This window comes from Sciurus carolinensis, chromosome 10 (genome assembly GCF_902686445.1).
Source record: "Sciurus carolinensis chromosome 10, mSciCar1.2, whole genome shotgun sequence".
NCBI lineage: Eukaryota > Metazoa > Chordata > Mammalia > Rodentia > Sciuridae > Sciurus > Sciurus carolinensis.
In genome coordinates, this window is record NC_062222.1 from 61,224,275 (window position 1) to 61,246,600 (window position 22,326).

Sequence of the window (22,326 nt, forward strand, 5' to 3'; positions counted from 1 at the left end):
ACAAATGGAGTTGGTGGACTAGGGCTCTACTGGAAGATGGCTGGTGGTACTTCAAAAACTGTGAAGTGCTGTCAGTACAAAGAACAGACTTCTTAGATTCAAACTTAGTCACACACTTTCATTCAACTAAAAAACTGTTTCACATATGAAGACAGTATTAAAGCTGCTTCAACTCATTAAGACAATATATATGTCGGAGTGCTAGGGGAATGAAGGAAGTACTACTGCTACTGGAATATTTTCTGAGCTTCTAATCAAGCAAAACTTTTTTTTAAGAACACATGTCTCCTTGCTAGTATTGCTCATGGAATTGAAATGACTGGAATATCAAATAAACGTTTCCATAGTTGATTTTTTCTCTGCTCCCATTAAATACATTTAATGGCAAAACTGTTTAGTGTATTTGGAAGAACAAAATAAACTTTTAGACAGGAAGCATTTATTGTGACTATGCAGTAACAAATATCTCATAACTTCTATGTTTTAAAGAGACAGATGTGATGACATAGAAAAACATACATTAAGAAGGAAACAGACCAGAGATTGAATTCTAGTTTATTACTTATAAGCTGTGTGACTATAGAGTATTTAGTTAAATTCTTATAAAGTAGGTTGATGATACCTGCCACAAGACGCTGCCATTAAGATTAAGTGGCTGGAAGATATCAAGATGCTAGCTCAGTGACTTGTAAGAAGAAGAATTTAAAGAGGAAGTTTCTTTTTCTTTAGTATGCTTACTTACTAAATTCCTATGGTGTACTAAGACAAAATATTGAAATTGCTTCCCCTAACAACCTTAACACTTTTTTCATATTTCAGAAGAAAAACTAATAGGTAAGTTCTTGAAAACAAGAATCTTGTTACAATAAATATAAGCCTTTTCAAATGAATAAAAAGGAAAATTTTCCTGCATAATTCTAAAATAATTTAAACTGCAAATATAACACAAGAGAAATTACATGCAAACATAACAACATCACAGAAAAGTTCCACCAGAGGAACACACATAATTCACTTTGTGTCTTGGAGACAAACAACACACTGTAACAAAGGCTTCTCATTAGAAAATAAAATCTACACAAACATTACAGAAGCTTTGAAATCTAGAAAAGAGATACTATTCTATTTTTTAGTAAGTTAAGGAAATTTAAATTCTACTTTGAAAGAGGCAGTTAACTAGCTTATCTTTCAAAAATAAAAATATTCTTAATTTTGAGAATAATTCGGTAATCAAAATATTCTCACAATAAAACAAACATTGGGACAGTAATCATTCTTTCAAAGCCTAAGTCTATATAACATAATTCCAGTAAAACAAAAGACTCTGGAAAGTCCCTCACATTCACTGTAATAGGATGAATTACACAGGAAAACAATGTTACAAACTTGAGCAAAACAGCCAAGATAAAGGCAGAGGAGTGAGAGAGAGGTATATTAATTCAAGACTATCAACTATGGGTTTTTATTGTAATGAAAGAATGAACTCTGTACTGGGAAATTAAAATTCATACCATGCATGCACACGAAAATAAAGACTTTTTCATAGGTATTTCAATTTCAAAGACTTAGCAGAGATCATGATGAGTAAAAGAAAATTATTAGGAGGGGCTAGCAACATTTAGAAACCTATTTATATGGCCGATTTTTGATTTTGAAAATGTTAAGTACATTAAACAAAAAGTTTAACATTATAAATAGTCTGCCACATATGTGTTTACACAGTCAATCACTCTCATTTACTTTTCAACTCACATAAAGCCTAAGCTATTTCAGTCTTTGAGACAATAATAGCTACAGCAGCCACTGGGAAACAGTTGGGAATGACCTGAATTTCAATCCTTTTGAAAGCTTTTAAACTATGTACAAAAATGTTTATTTGGAACTCTAAGGACACTGCTGCCATTAATTACAGACTGCTACTCTTTATCTCACTAATATCTTTTCATGCGTGATTTCTAAACTTATCAGGCAAAAGAAGAAAAAAATTACTTTAATAAATGACATTTTCTACAACTCAAGATAATAAATATGCATAGAGATGTAATAAACATGTAGTTTCTGTTCTTGAAGAGCTGAGTGTGATCTTACACTTTGTAAGCATGCTACATCTTATTTAGATTTCCCTTTTCATGTGGAACAGATATTGTTTACTTCTCATTTTAAACCTCTGTTTCATTTGAAAACATTAATACAGATTAGGTTAATTTGGTGGAATCTAAAGTTGTGGAATCTTCCTCCTTTCCAATAATCAGTTGCTGCCAGGAGATCCAAGTTATTCTACATCCTCAATTGTCCTGTGGTCTGTGTCTTTCTGTCTGCATCTTTCTTCCCACCCTTTTGCTCTATCTCCTCTACTTTCCTGTCTGTCTACGTTCAGAGGTTGGAAATATTTTGGCCAGTGGTTCCCAATCTGACACATGCTGAAGCATCTGGAGGTAATTAGCATACCATTTTCTTCTCGCAAGTGATCCATCAAAAAATTCTGCTTAAATCATGTATATGTTTATAGATTCTTGGGCATAACTATAGAAAACTTACATCTTCATTTAAACTGCAATAAAAAATTATAAAATTTGCAGTTTTAAAAATGCAATTATCATCTTAATATGGAAAGAGAAGTGTTGTCCATGAATGCTTTATACAAAAAAGGAAGGTCCTTATATAAGGTTAGAAACCAGTACCTCACCCATGAATTCCCCAAGATCAGGTATAAGAAATTCCTTTCTGTCTAGTAATTAGCATAGCAAGGACAGCAAGCATTTATTTGTATTTACCAACAAACGAATCTTGTGTAAGATATCAGTATTGAGACTAGGAGCCGGGCCTCTCTCCACCACCACACTGTGATGCTAAGCTAGTTTATTCTATCTATTCAAGGTAATCTATTTTGAGACATATACAAAGGCTAATTATCAGGTGATTATAGTTGAATGTGGGAGGTTCAGGCAAGGAATGAATCTTTTTGATCTGGGTAATGGGGTGGCTGGGCCTTTTGCCAAGGTAAGTGCAGGAGCAGGAGATGTAAATTTGTGAGACAAGGAGTGGAGTTCTTTTTGACCATTCTGGTTAGAGGGATCTGTGAGACATTCAAGTGAGAAGCAGTTTTAGTAACATGATGGAGTAGAAACCAGACCACAGTGAGCAAAAGAGCAGAGGAAGGTGAAAGGAGCAGAACACCTAGCCTGGGCCCAAGGAAGCTAAAATTCTGAGACAGATCTGATTCTCCCAATTCCTCATATCCAGACCATGATTGCAGCTTTTAGAATTATTGTTCATAAGTTTTAATTTTCTCATTTCTCCTCTGTTTTTACTTTAAGTCCTCACTCAGGTAAATGCAATTCTTGCCTACATAGTTTCTCTGCCTCTGGTCTCTCTACCTTCTTCCAGGTTGTCTCACTAAATATTATCCAAGTCACAAAAGATCAAAACTTTGAATACCTTAGACCCTGCAAAGCAGTGTTCTAATTCCTCTTTCCTTTCATTTGTATCTATTTCCAGTTGGAGTAACACATTCATTCATATAACTTGTGGGATTAAAATCCCCACCCTCTGCTTCCCTCCCTCTGTAGGATTCTCTTCAACCTTCAAAGCCTGGCCCATGTTTTAGCAGCTATAGGCAACCTTCCCATTTGAATGGATTCTGCCCTCCTTCAACCCCTGTGACACATTCTGTCTCTTATCTTAATGAAGAGATTATAAATTCCCCAAAGGCAAAGATTATAAATCACTCTTTATCTCCCCCTAAACTACTAGTCATAAGGTAACTCTTCAGAAAATATATAATTTTTTTGAGGAATATTATGAGATTTTAACTATACCTCAGTAAATAATGACAGTGTTGATGAAAGAAAGGTATTCTGAGAGTATAATAAAAACATAGTTTGAAAGTTAGAAATGTTACTGGACTTTAATGTTACTCAGAAAATTACCTTAAAGGAATTATTCATGAATTTGGATGAGAGGATGTCTGTCTTTCTGACTTAACCAACAGTAAAAGAATTACAACTGTACCATTCCTCTAATGAGAACAAGAGGAGTTAGCAGAATAAACAAAACTTAGGTGTGTACTGGTTTCTCTTGCAATATTATTTCCCTGCCAGACAGGCCATAAATTACTGCTTAAGACAATAATTCTGAACCAACGCAGTAGTTAGCAGTAAGCATAATGTTTGTATCCATTACGGTGTTTAAAAAAGCTTTAATTACAATTTTATGACCAAAACCCACTTACTGGACTCAAGAATCCTTTCTTCTAGCACTTGCATCTTTCTTCTTTGGATAACAACCTGACTTCCCTTTCTCACTTTCTCCCTATTTTCCTCCAGTCACACCCACTTTTGTTGCTAAGAAATAAAACAAATATTATCTCCCAGAAGTAATTTTATTATATGATAGATACCATTTTAATACTTATCAATTGAGGAGAGAAGAAAGGAAGAAACTTTCTCTGTATCATGTTTTAGGTTCTTTACAATGCTATTTCATTTACTACAATGGCCTGATAAGGCAGGTAAGACTATGCCCATTAATAAATGAAGAACAGAAACTCAGTTATATAACTTGCCTAAGGGCACACAGCTAAGAAGTGATGTATCCAGGATGTGCACTAAATTTGCCTAATTTCAAAGCCAAAGTTCTTACCATTCACTTTATTCTATATCTCTATTTCATACCCTTTTAAAATTCCCCCTACAAAGAATTCTACATGTTAAAATTTTCTCTCACAAGGACTACTTTAGGTATAATGCAGGAAAACTTTATAATAGTTGAAATTAAACAGGCCTTTAAAACTATCATTTCCTAGAATTTTTCCCCCCTAAGGCTTATAGATTTGAAATACATTTTTCCTTCATAACATAAGGCTTTTACATTCTAAAAAAATAACTACATTTTCAAGATGTAGAGTTCAAAGTATAGCATTTTCAAAATGCAAAATATACCTTGAGTAACCCATGTTCACCACATCTGCTTACTGTCAAACTACCACAGTCTATTCAAGAAAGATAAACTACCTTGATTCTTCAAATCTATTTCAATTGTCTTTATCCCTATTGAAGAAAAAAGTAACATATAAACACTTTTCATCCACAAACTTTTGTTGACAATTACTATCTTTTTCAGTGTCCATGTGCAAACAGTCCTTAAAGACATACATTTTTAAAATTCTTGAATCCTTAGGTACTCAAAGGATACAAAGAAGTCTACTTAAAGAACTAAGTCTTTGAATTAGGGCTGTAGCTCAGTGGTAGAGTGCTTGCCTGCATGTGTGATTTTTAAGCCCCAGTACTACAAAAACAAACAAAAAACAAAAAACAGAACTACTACCGAAAGGCGGGAGGTGGGGGGGGGGATCTTCAAACTTTAATATAAACTAGAGAATATAGTCAACAGGCTTATAAACTTAGGAAAGAAAAAATAAGTTACATTCTGATTTAGAATGGGCCAACATAAACACAAGTCAATAATCAAGTGAACATTCGTTCCTGTCTAATAACCCACAAACCTATTTAACCCTTTTCCCCCCTTTTCCTTTCATTCTAACATTTAGGTCTTTTTAAGAACACCAAAATAATTCAACATAATTGTTATTGTAAAATACTGATAATGTGAGTAAAACTAAAACGGAATTTTTTAACGGAAATGCTGGTGCCTACAAGTAGAGGAATCAGTTATGCCTATGGTGCTACTTAGCCTGTCTTATAGACAACAGGAATCTCGTCACTAAGGCCTTTGCTACAGCACAGAAAGGAAAGAAGGCACAGACTTTGAAATACCTGCTTTGTTAGGCAAATCACATAAACTCCCTATAAACTATTATGTACTTATCTGAAAAATGGGTATGCTAACTCCTTCCTCAGTGGATTGATAGAAGGATTAAATGACATATATGAAAGTCATGCACAATGCTTGTCCTTGTCCCCTCTCCTAAGCAGCACTTTTAATTTCAATAATGTGGGAAGTGGGGGAGACAATCAGACTCAGTACTTCTTGAAAGGCAGCCACCCTCCACCTAAGAATTAGAAACCAAACCAAAACCAAAATCAACAAGCAGCAAAACAAAGTAAAATCCAAATCACAGAACAGACATTAGAAAAGCATGTGAAATACCAAAGAGGAAAAAAGTAACTTTAAAAGGATGGTGTACATGGACAGGCATGGTGGTGCATGGAAGCTGAGGCAGAATGATCTCAAGTCCAAAGCCAGCCTCAGCAACTGTGAGGCACTAACCAACTCAGTGAGACCCTATCTCTATATAAATACAAAATAGGGCTAGCTGGGGTTGTGGTTCAGTGGTTGAGTGCCCCTGAGTGCAATCCCCAGTACCAAAAAAAAAAAAAAAATGTCTTTTAATTCATATGAACTGAAATAAGCCAGAAAGTGAAAACTTCAGAATTTAAAAAAAATAATTCTAAATCCTGCCTCTATGCTATTACTGAAAGTAAAACAGTTGAACCCATAAAGCTAACAGTAATAGGACATTAAGCAATCCATTAGAATGAAACAAAAGACGGCTAATAGCTTCAGTCTGGTACAATGGCTACTTTTCTTTTTTCTTGTAACTCAATGTGCCTATTAAATTATTCCAATCTGTCATTCATTAGCAGTAATTATTGGATTTCTGACAATTTTTTGTTGTTTGAACAATGAAGAATGAGGACGCAGAAAGTAAGTACATCAATATTTTTCAAAACTCAACCCTTCTAGATCTTTTATTTCCAATTATAACAAGTTTCAGACTAAATGAAGTCTGAAGAACAAAAATAAAAACAAAACAAAAAAAGAATCCACAGATATGCTATGAATAATGTAAAATATGAAAGATTTGAAAAGCTGTATGTATGTTCTCTGTGATTCCAACAGAATATAAGATATAAAATAAGGATAAGAGTACATGGTATTTTCTGATGATTAATGCTATTTGAACATCTATCTGACCTACCTTTCACCTTAAAGTCAGCAGAGTAGTGTACAAATCACTGTGCTAACCTGGCACAGTTTAAGATATCACCAATGAAAAAAGTCTAATTTCCTGATTCTCTCAGCCAAATAAGCAAACTAAGTTGGTTTGATCTACCAGAAAGTTCTAAGGAACTTATTCATTTACAGTTGAAAAACCAGAACAAGAATCAGGATTTTTACTGCAAAAAGGGAATTTAGAAATCACTCATTTTATAGACAAGAAATTAAGGCCAAGAAGTTTAGTGGTTTCCCCAAGTCATACAGTAAGTTAGCAGCAAGTTTATCTGTTTTATGCCGAGGATTATTAAATAAATGAAGTAGTTAAAAATCTATTCACAGAAGCCAATTCTAGTATATTTAACAGCTATTATACATCAAAGCTTTTGAATATAATATTCTTTTATTAGTTGAAATAATGTAATTTTTAAAATGATCCATTTTGACTTAAGTCAAAAATCATAGACAAAATGGATTTGATATTTAAAAATAAGCACACTGCTATTTGCCCAATTTCTCCAAGAGGAAAATAATTTTAATAGAATTTTTCAAATAGTCCAGTTTTAGTTCTTGTAGAATCAGTTCCAGTTGCAGGAGGGGAAATTCTAACCCTTCACAAGGATAAAATACAAATTAAAGTCTCCCATAGCTCTATTTACATTAGACACTCAGTATATAGTGAATAAGTCTTATTTTTAGCATATCTCAGAAGGACATATGTACCCAAATTGGACTAGATATAAATAATAGTTATAAAACTAGCAAATTTAAAAATTTTTTTTTCTTACCTAAATCCTATTTTAGGATATTGAGGTTTGACACTAAAAATGAAATCAAATTCTTTTGAAAATATACTTTTTAAAGAAAAATGGATATATAATAAAAATATTTAATAAAAAAATTCATAAAACAAAATGGTTGGTAATTTTCATTTTAAAAACAAAGGGTTTTCTCTCTTGAATTCTTGGGCCAAGAATAGAATTTGCTAATAGTTTTAATAATCAGGTGTTCCTTTTCTTTCTTTCTTTCTTTTCTTCCTTTCTTTCTTTCTTTCTATTTATTTATTTAGGTACTGGATATTGATTAAATCTAGGGATGCTCTACCACTGAGCTACATTCCCCAGCCCTTTTTATTTTGAGACAGAGCTTGCTTGGTTGCTGAGGCTGACCTCAAATTTGTGATCCTCTTGCCTCAGTCTCCTGAGTAGCTGAGACTACAGGTGCACACCACCACACCCAGTTATCATCGAGTGTTTCTATAGTTTTAGATGAAAAAGGTAGTGCATTTGCTAATAAACGGGATGGGGTTGGTCGGCTCCTTCTTCTGGCCTCCATTTCTAATGATGAAGTCAATTTTCTCCCAAATCTTGTTTTAACTCTGGCCAAGAAGTTGTAACTTTCCAAAGTTTTCTGACAGACTTATGTTGAAACCTTGCAATGACACATTCTATTCCACCTCTACCCTTTTCATGCTACCTGTCTGACCTCACCTTTTACCAGTCTCTATCCACTCACTCTGCTCCAAAGGGCCACTGCACTGGCTTTGTTGCTCTGTCTGGCACACTCAGGTCCCAGATAACCAACAATCTCACTGTGGCATTCTTTACCACTCCATTCTTTACCACTGTACTCCTTGTCTCCCTTACATGCTTTATGTTTCCCAGTAATACATACCACATTATATATAACACATTCTCCTTTACTGTGTATTGCCTTGTCTGCCCACAAAATTTCAGTATTAAGATGGCAGGGATTTTTGTCTTTTTTGTTCAGTCTTATGTTCCTAGCACCTATAATAATACCAGGAACATACTGAAAGTTCAATAAATAATTGTGAAATAAATAATTCCATGATTGGCAAATAATGCTGGTGATATAAAAATAATTATTCAGAAGATATCAAAAACACAAAACTATCCAAGATGTTGCTAAATAAAAATGTGCAAAATCATAGGCTTTCAAGGAGCCTATTTGAAGAAACAAGACTAATTAAGTAATTAGTTAATAATATACATAGCAGTGGGTATGACTATTAACCAGTTATGTTTATTGATACATGACTCAAAGAATCAGTCTTGTTATTCCTGATTATACTTATTGTATAATTAAATATTGAAATGAATGGCATAAACTGTTTCATATAAGTTCTGAGGTAAAACATGAGTGAGCTGCAGCAGTAGGAAAGACTATAGGCAGAAGACAAGGGTAAATAAAGGTTTTTTTGGATATGAAGGCACATAAGGGCAGTGAACAGGTGGTAGGCATTGCAGATGAAGCAAATTTCACAAAAGGCCATAAGGGCATGTGAGAGATGCTAAGAAACATCCTAAATGGAATGGAGAATATTTGACAAGGATTAGCAGTGACGTAGAGAGAGTGACCTGAGTAGGATTAGGTTACAGAGAACATAATTTTATATTTTATTTTTTGTGGTACTGGGATTGAACCTGATAGCATTGATACTTTATCACTGAACTATACCCTCAGCCCCTTTCATTTTTTAAATCATGAGACAGGGTCTCATTAAGTTGTCAAGGTTGACCTTGAACTTGCAATTCTTCTGCTTCAGCTTCCAAGTTTCTGGGAAAAGATACATGCACCATAATACCCAGGCAAAGAACATCATCTTCTGAGTACAGTATTTAGGTCTGGATAGAATCGTGCTCAGCCTGGATCCTCGGAACCTTTCTGTGGATTTGGCATCCTCATGCCCTTGTGATTCTTGCTTTGCTGCTAAAGGTCCATACCACAAACTTCTGTAGAAGCAACAGAAACCATGGCCTACTGCAGTGCAGGCTGCCTTGCATTCATAAGCCAGCGAGCGAGCGAGCATTCCCGCGGTGCTCCCTGCCCGCCCACCCTCTCGCTTTTCCAGGACAACTGGTAGTCAAGAACTAACAACACAAGGCAAGGGAGGGGTACATAACCCAGTTCCTTTGCTTCAAAGCAAGAAAAACTCTATGATGCAGTTTTGTTCCCAAGTTTCCTGGAGGATCAAAAGAGGAAATTTGATTTGTCAAATGTCACATCTTTGTTCATCTCAGTTTCCTCTGCTCCCCAGTCCTTCTTCACTCACTCCCTCACAAGCAACATTTGAAAGGAGATGCTTAATATATCACTTGCAGAGGAACACCCATCTCTGGTTCCAACTTTAGGGAAACCAGAGTCAGACAAGTCTGTCATGGAGACACTACATATTCATGAGGAAAATTATATTTATAAAGTAATGAGTTGCACAGAGAAAGTACTATACTAGGTAATTCAGCTTGGAAGGAGAATTTGGAGCAGTCTGATTGGTGAGAGGTGGAATAAAAGAGTAACTGGAGGGCATTTAAAGATGCTGCTCAAATTCAGAAATATTTGCTATAAGAAATGGAAAGAATTTAAGGAAAGTACGGCCTTGGTATAGAAAGGAATCACATATAACTCTTTAAAGTTGTATTTTTTCCTTAAAAAGCAAAACTTTCTTCAGTTAATATTGTCAATGATATACCATGAATTTTTCTAAATATAACATTGAAAAATGCTGATTTTACTTTACATGAAATGTTCAAAAACATGAAGAGAATTACAATGAGTACAGGACTTTAAAATTCTCCCTATTCAGGTCCCTAAATATCTATATTTAGAAAAATGAAGATAAGACTAGGTACAATTACCAAATGTTTGTAACAAGTTGGTTTTGTAAGTTGATTTGTTAGATTTTGTACTTAAGCAGCTTAAAAGAATCTTTATTAGAGTCAGTAGCAGACTGCTTAAGTTGGAAATGCATAAAAACAGGGTAACATCTGGTTTTCATCTATTCTTATGAGGCCAAGAGTGTTTTCAATAGAAAATAAGATACTAGGTCCTGGGTTATAAAATAAGAAGCACAATGTGAAAACAAGCAGACTAATATGAAAAAAATGATACACAGCCCAGGAAAATAGCTTATACCATTATAAACACTTGCAATTTTAGAATGTGAGAAACAGCCCATCATCATTTGTATTTGTTTTATTTTTGAGGCAACTCAGATAAGTTAAGTTTCTTATGTTCTTGGTTCCCTTTCAAGATTCACACTTGGTACAAATGCCTATAAATAAAATGAACACCTTCATTTAATTAGTAACAACAACTTTTATGTCACCCATCTCAATATATAGAACAGAAGGATGATAATGAAACAATTTTAACAATACAGTATTTTTCTCATTGGTTACTTTTTCATTATTAAAATGCATAGCTGATACTCCGCAAAATTTAAAATACACATAGCCATCAATTCAGCAATTTGACTGGAATAAATTTCTTCCAAAATAACAAAACAAAACACAAAAAAAAGGACCACAAAGAAAGAACTGGTTAGAAAGTCACAATACATCAAAGTAGATCGAAGTCAAAGTTAAAATATAAAAAAATTTCCTATTCAATTTTAAATTGGCACTCATCCAGACAAGCAAATATAATTACCTCTGTATAAATCCTTTAAATAGTAATCCCTAGGACACCTAGGATAGCAGTAGCAAAGAACAGAAAAGAAAGCATTTCCAAAGTGCATTCCACAGAACTCTAGTCCCACGAAAGGCTCCAAAAAACAAACAAAAAAAAATCCATAACCAAATATAATGGGAAAGCATCACCCTTTTAATGGTTCACGATATGCATGGTAATTTGTGGAAGACTGTAAGATGTTGGGGGAAGGTATTGATGGTGTTTTCCAAATTTAACAGAATAAATATAGTACATCTTCTGTATCAACAAAAACAAGACTTGTTTAAAACCCTCTCCAACCATGACAAAGCTTCCTTTCTTATAAATGTAAGATTCTGAATTACTAGTCAATCACCCTCTCTCCATTCTCTTACTCTCTTCCTTTAAACTTAGCCAAAGACATTGCAATGATTCTAACTTTATAATCCATTATCATCAAATGGAATGTAAATGTAATTCCTGGTGCTTACCTTCAGAAATTCTGATTCAGCGTAGGAATCAGTAATTTTAACACAGACTACAGATGATTTCAATGCAGGCCTAATGTTGGGATGTTCTAATACCTAATATAATCAATAAGATGACTATTTTATAATTGATTCCAAAACAATGTAAAAAATAATACATTTTAAAAGTCCAACCTTCAAATAAGTATATAAAAATTATTTTGGGGGCTGGGGAGATAGCTCAGCAGGTAGAGTGCTTGCCTCGCAAGCACAAGGCCCTGAGTTTGATCCTCAGTACTGCAAAAAAAAAAAAAAAAAAAAAAAAAAAATTATTTTTGTGTAGGGTGTTGTATACCTGTAATCCCAGCAACTAAGGAGGCTGAGGAAGGAGGATTAAAAGTTTGAGGCCACCCTCAGCAACTTAGCAAGGCCATAAGGAACTGTCTCAAAATAAAAAATTTAAAGCAGGGGAAAATACTGAGAAGTGATATCTACCAAATTGTATTGTGTATTGTGTGCAGGTATGAATATGTAACAACAAAGCCCTGATATCAGCATGTACAATTATAATGTACCAATAAAAATGTGAGGAAAAACTAAATTTAAAAAAAAGATTAAAAAGGGTGGGATGTATCTCAGCAATACAGCATTTCTGAGTTCAATTCTCAGTACAAAACAAAAAAAGAAAAAGAAAAATTGTATTCAGGAAGAAAAAAATGGGAAAAGGATAAACTAAGAAAAGTTGCACTGTAAAACACCCTCTAAAGAGCTCCCGTGGTGCAGTAAGTGTGTGGCACTTCTAAGAATACCCTCTAATATACTGTTCAGAATATCAAGATAAAGAATTTTTTTGCTATAATAAAAACTCTTAGCCCTCACTCCACTTAAGAAATTTCAGAAAATATGTGAATTCTCTGAAACTATAAACTACACACACAATTTTTATGAATATGTAAGTACATGCCTTTATGTGAAATAATCCATAGCTTTCAGCAATTCTCATACTGAAGAGTTACTACATTTTTTATTTATCTACCTGAAACAATGGTAACAGAAACTGCTTCTTAGTTAACAACATGAGTCAGACACACACACACACACAAATTCTTGATTATCTTTTTCTCTCTCAGAACCAAACAGAAACTAGTTTACCTTGCAGAGTCATATTCAAAGAGCCTGTACAACCCTTAATCTTGTTCTGGGCCTCCAGATGAGTCATTCCATGGGCGCTTATTCCATCAATGCTGAGGACCACATCACCTATTCTTACATTTGCCTGGGAGGCCTTGCCACCATCTTTTAGCTGCGATAAACAGATTTCATTATGAGAATCAATCTTTAAAAAACAAAGAACAATAAAGTTAGATTAAAAATTATATTTTGCTTATACCAAACATATTAACATACTTTTAAAATAACACAAAATTATACTGCTTATCATGTAAAAACCCAATGATTTTTATGTTTTCTTAAATTCTTACTCTATAAAAAATGAAATAATTTTCTGAGAAAGGTTTCTGGTAATTTCTCTATTTCTTTATTATGCAACAGTAATATGTGATTTTATGAATGAGGAAGAGAAGTAGTCAAGGAAACTTCACATTTTAGCAGAAGAAAAGTATATAATCTGAATGAACTTTTTATACTCTTTTAGAACTAATTTTTTTAAACTCATTAAACAGCTGTATTTTGCTTGAGCACGGACAGTAACACAGGGAAGGTCTATTGAACAGTCCTTCCTGTTAAGTCCAGTTCATTTCCAGTGTTTGGGGACTGAATTCTTTTAGATCACAGGCCCAAATATCTTTTATACTGGGTGTGCTTCCTGCTCTAGGCATTTAGCAGGAATGGGAGAAAACTCGTATCTGAGACTTTCAGACATTTTTGGGTTTCACAGTTTTTTAACCCCCAATCTTTTTTCCCTTGCTCAATAAAATTTTCTATGTATTTACATCATTTAGCTTGATCTCCTTTCAAACTTCATGTGCATATATTTCATTTCTCCAAAGCAGCAAATGTAAAAGGAAAAATGACGTGATTTTTATAGATATCTAGAAATATGAAACAAATACAATCAAAAGAAACTATTCTAATTCAAATGACAAACTGTGTTCAATAGTACAAACAGATTACAGAATGTAAAAGATGGGTGAGATTAGGCTCAGGAAAGGAAATAATCAGTATTCCTCTATTATATGAAATAAGGTTTCTGTTTGGGATGATGAAAGTGTTCTAGAAATGGATAGTGATGATGACTGCACAACACTGTGAATATGTTCAGTTAATGCAACTCAACTGTACACTTAAAAATGATTAAAGGAGTTAACATTTATAGTACATATATTTTACCACGACTAGAATAACCTCTAATGATTTTAAGAAACATAGTGAAATTATTTTCTAATAAAAACAACACAAAACAAACTCAGTTCACTGAACAAGAGCTAGGTACTTAAGAACAATTTAATAATTTAATAATCTGGAGGCAAAGTAATAAGTACAAAACATAATGCTCAGGTAGGTTTGTTACCATTAACTGTATAATTCTTTTCTTAAAATAATGATCAAGCTGGGTGCACTGGCGCATGCCTCTAAACCCAGCAACTATGGAGGCTGACGCAGGAGAATCCAAAGTTTGAAACCAGGCTTAAAAACTTAGCAAGACCCTGGTAACTTAGCAACTTAGCAACTTAGTAACTTAGCAACTTATCAAAATAAAAAATAAAAAGGACTGGGATGTAGCTCAGGGATAAAGCATCCCCAGGTTCAACCCACCCCAGTACCATAAATAAATAAATAAGATCATCATCATTAAGATAGATCAATCCCAGTACACAAGAATAAGCATTTAGATCTAAAAATCAAAAAAAACAGTATTGATTGCTTGACCATGGAGACAGGTACCACACTGCACACCTTCATAAATACATGAATTTTACTAGATGACTTACCTGATTTTACTATATTAAATATGTAAAGTGTTATAATTAGTATTTTTATTCATTTAAATATTTAAATATTTAATTTAATAGAAAAGACTACCTTTCTCTACTGCACAGAATTAAATTATTTAAATTGTGAAATATATTTTTAAAGAAAAAAGTCCTAAAAAGTCAGCTACGCTACCACTTTCTATGTGACTCCAGGAAGGTCACTTCACTTAAATTACAGGATGGTTATAATGATTTCATGAGATAATAGCTCAATAAATGTTGACTGTTATCATTACCTTAACGTCAGATTACTATTCTGAGAAATATGAGAGCTGTCCTAGATGATCTCAAAGGCCTTTGAAGGTCCCTGACGGTTTTAAAAGTCTGTGTCTGAACTCCGAAGAAGAAGTTATAAAGTAAGAGTCAAGTCTGGAAGACTTTGCTGGTGAGACAAAACAATATCTATTTCCTCCTAAAATGAGGAAATAAATTAAAATCTGGAGTCCTGATAAAGAGGGAAAGTAAAACAAAATAATTCACATAAGAAGTCATCTTGGATTTTATGTGGATCAGGAAGGGCAAGAGCATACATACACCACACACACACACATACCCCAGAAACAACTGTAGATATATTAACCTCACCATCATCACATGAAGAAGACTTAAAATAGAAACACTAAAGCCTATAGGCATTTGATCTAAATGTACCCAACAGAAACATTTAATATTCCCAGTGTGAGGGTAATAGAAAGGTAATAAACAATGTAGAAGAAAATAATCACATCAAAAACAATGCCATAACCAGATAAACTTTTCAATCTCCTTTGCTCCAGCAGCCTACTAGTGTCTGAGATCCTATCATCTAAAGATGTTAAAAACTGACTTCTATGAATCATCTATTTTTCTAAGATTATTTTTATTCTGTGACCATGGAACATAGAAATCCTATATAACTGCCTCTGGGATCCCACATCTAGGGAAAGTAGTAAATTCTATTTAGCCTGCCATTCCTCTTTTCTAGTCTACCCTGATCATCTTTCCTATACCTACTTGCCTACCATCAGAGTTTTCCTTTTCTTCTTTCTATTTTTCCTCCCTGTACTTAGGACTGAACTCAGGAGCATTCTAACACTGGGCTATACCCCCATTCCTTTTAATGTTTTATTTAGAAACAGGGTCTATACTAAGTTGCACAGGCTGGCTCAGAACTTGTGATCCTTCTGCCTCAGCCTCCTAAGTAGCTTAGATTGCAGGGGTGCACCACCACATCTGGCATCATGAGAGTTTTCTAAAGACCTTCTCTAACTTCAAACTCTACAAATTCTTCTCCCTTTCCTCTATCTTGCATTTTCAAAATGGTGGCTGATAAAGGTTTAGATATGGTTTGAGAGTGTCTCCCAAGGACTTATGAGTTGATATCTAGTCCCAACTGTGAGGTGTTAATTGGGTAGAAAATGAACCCAAATATGGTGTTTGGGGAGGGCCTCTGGGAGGTGATTACAAAGGTCCTGCAGCAATTGATTGTGCGCAAGGTCATCACCAGGTGTGGACCCTCAACCTTGGACCTCCATAATGTGAACCAAAATAGACCTCTTTTCTTTATAATTCACCTGAGTTTGTTAAATTGTTACCGGCAACAGCAAACAGACTGATACAAATGCCCCACTACCAAAAACATTAGGAAGTTCTATTCATATCAATGTGCTATTTCTAAAATGTGGGTAGAAAAATTTCAAATGTCTTTTACTTCATACCACATAGAATAAAGTGAAAGCCTGAAATACAAGCCACCTATACTCTGTCATCAACCTGTTTCCAATTTCAAAATAAGCTCCATTAAGGTCAATGATTGTGCTTATAGTTTGTTCTTCTCAAAGAGCCTTGACTATTATATTGATTCGTATTATACTGAATATTTTAGAAAAAATTTTTATTAGTAAAAAAAAAAAATCAGGTGGGTGCAGCTGTGCACTCCTGTAGGCCCAGCTCAGCAACCCAGGAAGCAGTGGCAGGATGATCACTTGAGCCGAGGAGGTTAAGGCCAGCCTGGGCAACATAGTGGATCTCATCCCTTAAAAAAAAAAGATATCAATAAGAAAGTCCATCAGTTTAATACACTAAATTCTCATAGAAATACTCTTAATTCTTAATTCACTGGACAAGGAAAAAAATTAGGCTCTAATCTGAACACTAGAATCTTAACCAAGCAGAAATAACCTAAGTACAGTCAAAAGTCAAACCTTATTTTGTTACACAGAACAAAGCAAACCTATTTTGGACAGTTGATAATATGTGGTTTCTAGGACTTCTAAAGAGATTCCACGATTTCCCTTGGTAACTTTATCTAATAAGAATTAGGAAGAATATAACTCAAACAATTAATAGAAATGGAAACAAACACCACTGCCATCTGAACAATCTTTTATAGATTTAAACTGCCACTTAAACTTTTAGTTTACAGTTTTTTGAGCATAATGATATTAATCATCTTTGGTTTTCAACACTGACAACTTTTCTCATCTCCAACCATCTTCATTATTCTCTAGCAAGGATTCCTACTCACATGAATTAAATTTAAGGGCACAAAGAGCCTGAAGTAATGTTGCATGTAGTGGGAAATGCCCAATGCATTGAAATAAATTTACAACTTGTGAAAAGGGAGCACATAGCTCACTGAACACTCCCCATAAGTTTCATTTATCCCCAGAACGACTTCCTCAAGTCGTTCACTCTGCAGAAGACAAATGTTTCTTTTCTTTAATTGGTAGAATGCAGCATTATGAATTGTGAGCAGCCAAGGAAAGACTCCAAGGTCAGTTACTGTTCACCTAGCTCATCTTTTACTGATCTTGCAAGTCTGAGTAACTTATGTCAGTCTGAAGTAGTACTAGCTTTCTGTTATCAATATATCTTGTACATGTTAATATGATAGACATAAGTGTGTGGATTCTGCAAATGCACAATATGTAGGAAGAAAGCAGTCTTAAGAGGCTCCTGGGTCAAGATTAGTATAAATCAAACTAACCACAAGAAATACTTCTCCTTTGATCTTTAAATGCATTTTTCTGTACTGCTGTCCAATTTTCCATGGACTTAATTGTAGCTAGATGCTTCTTTAAAAAGCATTACTCTTCTTTGCCTGAGGTTGGGAGTCCCACACAGAGCTCATAGAGTATTTCCCTCCTTCACTTTCTCTCCACTTTCCTCTGTACCTTTCTCACTTTAATCCTGCGAGGACTATCCCTGTCATCTGAAATCTCCAATATCCACCCCACCCCATGCACACACGTTCTGGGCCCTCCTCACCTCTAGTTTTGTTTTTTTTTTTGTTTGTTTGTTTTTTGTTTTGGAAGGGTGGGGACGGTGGAGGATTCTGGGCAGCACAGGGGACAGAACCCAGGTAGGCAAGCATTTTGAAACTGAGCGAAATCCCCAGCCCATGTCTCTGGTCTTGGTCCCAACACATTATTCCCTACTTCTAATATTCTGGAAACTCTTGCCCAGGAACCCACCTGTCTCCTGTACCATGGTCTGTGCTGTTACACTGAGACATGTAGCCTTGATGGAGATGGCAGCCTGGTCCTGGTTATGTGATGAAGCATAAAAACTATAAACTTACAGAGTTACTGAATTACTTAGATTCTTTGGGCTATAAATGGTTCCCTTAATTTGCTATTCCAATATAAAATCTTAATTGCTATTCCAATATCAAATATTGATCAACAGCTCCTATGAACATTGCTATCTTTCCTCCTATCTATGGATGTTCAAACTGTTATTCCTTCTCCCTGTTCAAGGTAGCTTTGGAAAGGCTACCTTGGGTTGTGGCTCAGTGGTAGAACGCTTGCCTAGCATGCGTGAGGCCTGGGTTCGATTCTCAGAACCACATAAAAATAAAATAAAGGTATTGTATCCACCTACAACTAAAAAATATGTATATATATTTTTTAAAAATTTCTCTCAAGTTGCAAGCAAACATGGTGCACAAGCTGCAACTGCCTCTGATTTCCATTCCGTGAACTCAATGATGGTAATCCAGGACAAACGTATGTGCATTGAGAAACTGATATCTTCGTTGAGCCTCCCCATTAACTTAGAAAAGAATCACAGTACTTGGAGTAAAACTCCCCTTTGGGGATAGCCACATTTCAACCCTTTTATCAGTAATTATGAATTACAGGAAGTTTTCTCTTTAAAAGGAAGTCCAGTCTTTAGTAAACAGGGGAAAGAGGGTGGGGGGGAGCAGGAGAGTGTGTGAGGGTAAAAAAGTACTAGTGCCTTAAGCTTCCCACACCTTACTTTCACAGAAATATCCAAGAGTAAATTTTCTTCAGTCGTTTTAGGACAGTAGTTCCCCTCACACATCTTTTACTGCTGTAGAAAGAAACAACTTGGAAAAAGCAAATAGTACTATTCCCTGAGCACCAACAATAAGTCAAGGACTAGGGGTGAGGTGCTTTGTCATTTATCACGACTATGAGGCTATTTTAGTGTTTTACAGGGGGGGAAATGGAGCTTCAAACTGGTTAAATGACTTGCTGTGTTACTGAGCATTGGCTTTGAAGTCAGGAAAACATGAGTTCATATTCATTTTTCTGCCATTTGCCAGTTTTATACCCTAAAGTTCCTTGAACTCCCTAAGCCTCAGATATCTCTCTGAAAATGGGGACTGCAATTCCATATGCCTCATAGAGCTGCTGAGCTGATTAAATAAAACCCTAGCATATACCACAAAATACACAGCAAATGTTCACCATTATTTGTTTATTAGGCCACAAATTCATGAGGGTTAGAAGCCCACTTTGAGGACCTACAGGGCAAAGAAGGACAGCTTTTTATACAGAGCAGTCAGAACTGCTTCTGGCTTTTCCCTTCCATTCTTAAAGGATGACAAAATCCCCTCCTTCATTCATCCTCTTTCTTCTGCTTCTCTAAGCCTAAACTTTGCCCTCATCTAACAACAGAGATGAACCTACCACAGATTCAGAGTCTTAACTCACAGCATCATTGTTCACCACAATCCAAGTGTGGTTTTCCAAATTCCACTACCACAGGATGGTGACCTTATGTTGCTACTTCCCAGAATGGGAAGAATTGCCACTGTACTAAGTGACCAAAGGATAAGAATCAATAAGGGGATCTTGGTGAAAAAACCTTGAGTTGGAGATCAGGAAAGGCCAGGAAGGAAAGAAAACATGAGGCACACAGGAGAACAAAGGAGGTGGTATGGAAGGTAGAAAAAAGAATCAAGACCAGAGGGAAGAAAGGAGCATGAGACCAGCCCAGGTGTTAAAAGGTCAAATCCAGGCCTTGTCTCTGGGGTACATCCATATACACAAGCACAAAATAATATTTAGTGGAAGAGAATATCAGTCACTAATAATAGAAAAAATTTTACATTTTTATTTGTATTTATAAAATATCATACATGGCTATAATTAGCATGATTTAGAGCCATTTTTCTACAGCAAGCTCATCTCTGTTGTTGAATGAGGGGAAAGTTTAGGCTTAGAGAATTAGAAGGAAGAGGATGTACTTATGTGTATCATTAATTTTTGTTACTAATTTATTACTCCCAAATAAAATTTATAACAATTTCTCAAAATGTTTATTAGCCTCCATACAAATATGTGATTCCAGAAGCATTTCTTAACTTTTAAATATTCTGTTACACCAACCTTTCCCCATGGTTATTACCTCCTGGGAACATCGCCATCACAGAAACAAACCAATGGAGCTTTCCATTTTAAAAAAGCATAACCCATTACAACAGATGCCATTTTAAATAAGTTTAACCCCTAAGATTCCTCTTTTAAAAGATCATCTAGTACAGCTGCTAAGCTTTCCCATAAAGAGGTGAAATATTTAGCAAATGCAGTGACTCCAAGAATGTCTTAGAATAAACAATAAATAAAATTTATTCTTTCAATTATAGGAAATGTTCAACATGCACACAGAAACCTCTATTTGCCTTATCTTAGAAATAAGCTAGCAGTTTCAAAACTGAGAAAACAGGTAGCAACAAGAGAAATAATTTGTTGAAAATAGGTAAGCTCAAGTCCGTTTCAAAGAAATCAGTTCTAAAATAGATATAACATCATTTTAATTGTCAGATGTTTACTAAAAGCAATTTATACTAATTCAAAAGAAATTCACTTTGGTAATTATCCTTTAATGTACTATGGGTAACAAGTAGGAGACATGTACCTATATTATAATCTACTACCAAAGTACAAGTTTTCAACCTCTGCATATTTTCAACAAATATGGAATGCTTGGAAACACATGACCCCAACACTGTGGGTATGGCAGGAATGTCATCAGACTTAGTGAATGTAAAAAAGGAACAATAAATATGATAGCTACAGAAAAAAAACACTAACAGAAATTTCCCATGTCAAAAAACCATGGGAACCAAACCATGGGAAAACAAAAGCTATTGCTTTTGTAACAGTTCTGTTACAAAATTTGGAGAAATTTGCTTAAAAAATTATATCAACCTGATAAACAATTTTATTGAAGTAGAGAAAGCACTAAGAAAAATGTTATTTTTAAATAATTTTAAATAAAGAGCAATCTTTAATTTTGTTTAATAATCTATTTTCCAGTACCATCTATAGAATAAAAAATTTGAATTCAGACATATGAGCCTATGGTTGAAGAGTTTCTAGGTACCTGTCTCCCACATGCTTCCTGGGGTATCATAAATGTGATCTGTTGCATGACCATCACCCCAAAAAAACACATAAGAATGTTTAAGTACTGTGCCTGTAAAAGAACTTACACAGAATTTGTTTTTCTGCAAAATGATAGGTGCTACTCTATCACCACCAAATATCAAAAATAAATAAAATCTGAGAGGTTTTTATTAAAAACTGGGGCTAGTAAAGTGAACAGAAGTAAAGAAAATTCATTAAGTTGTTGAAAAAAAGTATATATAATATATATACATACACATATATCCATTAAAGCTTTCTCAAATCCTAATTTGTTTACTCTCACACCAATGCTTAAATGCTTGTTAATTTACCTACAATATTACTTGAGTATTTAATGTCATTCTGTCCTGCACTATTTGTCTTTATACAGTGTCGGCACATTAACCAATCTACAAATGCTACTAAAATACATTTAAAATGTCAATCTGATTTGAATGTTGCTATGGGTTTTGAATGTTGCTATGGATATGGTTTGTTCCCCAAAGATTCATATACTGGAAATTTACTACTCAGTGTAGCAATTTTAGGAAGTTGTGGAACCTTTTAGAGGTGGGGTCATGTGGGAAGTTACTAGGTCTTTGGGTATGCTGCCCTTGGAAGGAATTAATATATTTATTGTGAGATATCAGCTAATTTCCACAAAAGTGGATTGTTATAAAAGAGCAGACTGGCTGCCCATACTCTCTGGGTTCCTCCCATAAGACATGATCTCTCTTTTTCACATATACTCACACCTTTATGCTATTAGCCATAGGAGGATCCAGTCAAGAGGACCCCTCACCAGACGCCAATCCA

General features: G+C 34.7%; 1 protein-coding gene across 1 annotated transcript in view; it reads right to left on the minus strand.

Annotated features, from left to right (window-relative positions):
* Nucleotides 1–22,326, minus strand: part of Pdlim5 (PDZ and LIM domain 5) — a 209,906-nt gene that overhangs the window by 133,836 nt on the left and 53,744 nt on the right. The window contains 1 exon segment of the mRNA XM_047565652.1: nucleotides 13,030–13,179. Within this exon segment, the coding sequence (XP_047421608.1) occupies nucleotides 13,030–13,179 (150 nt within the window).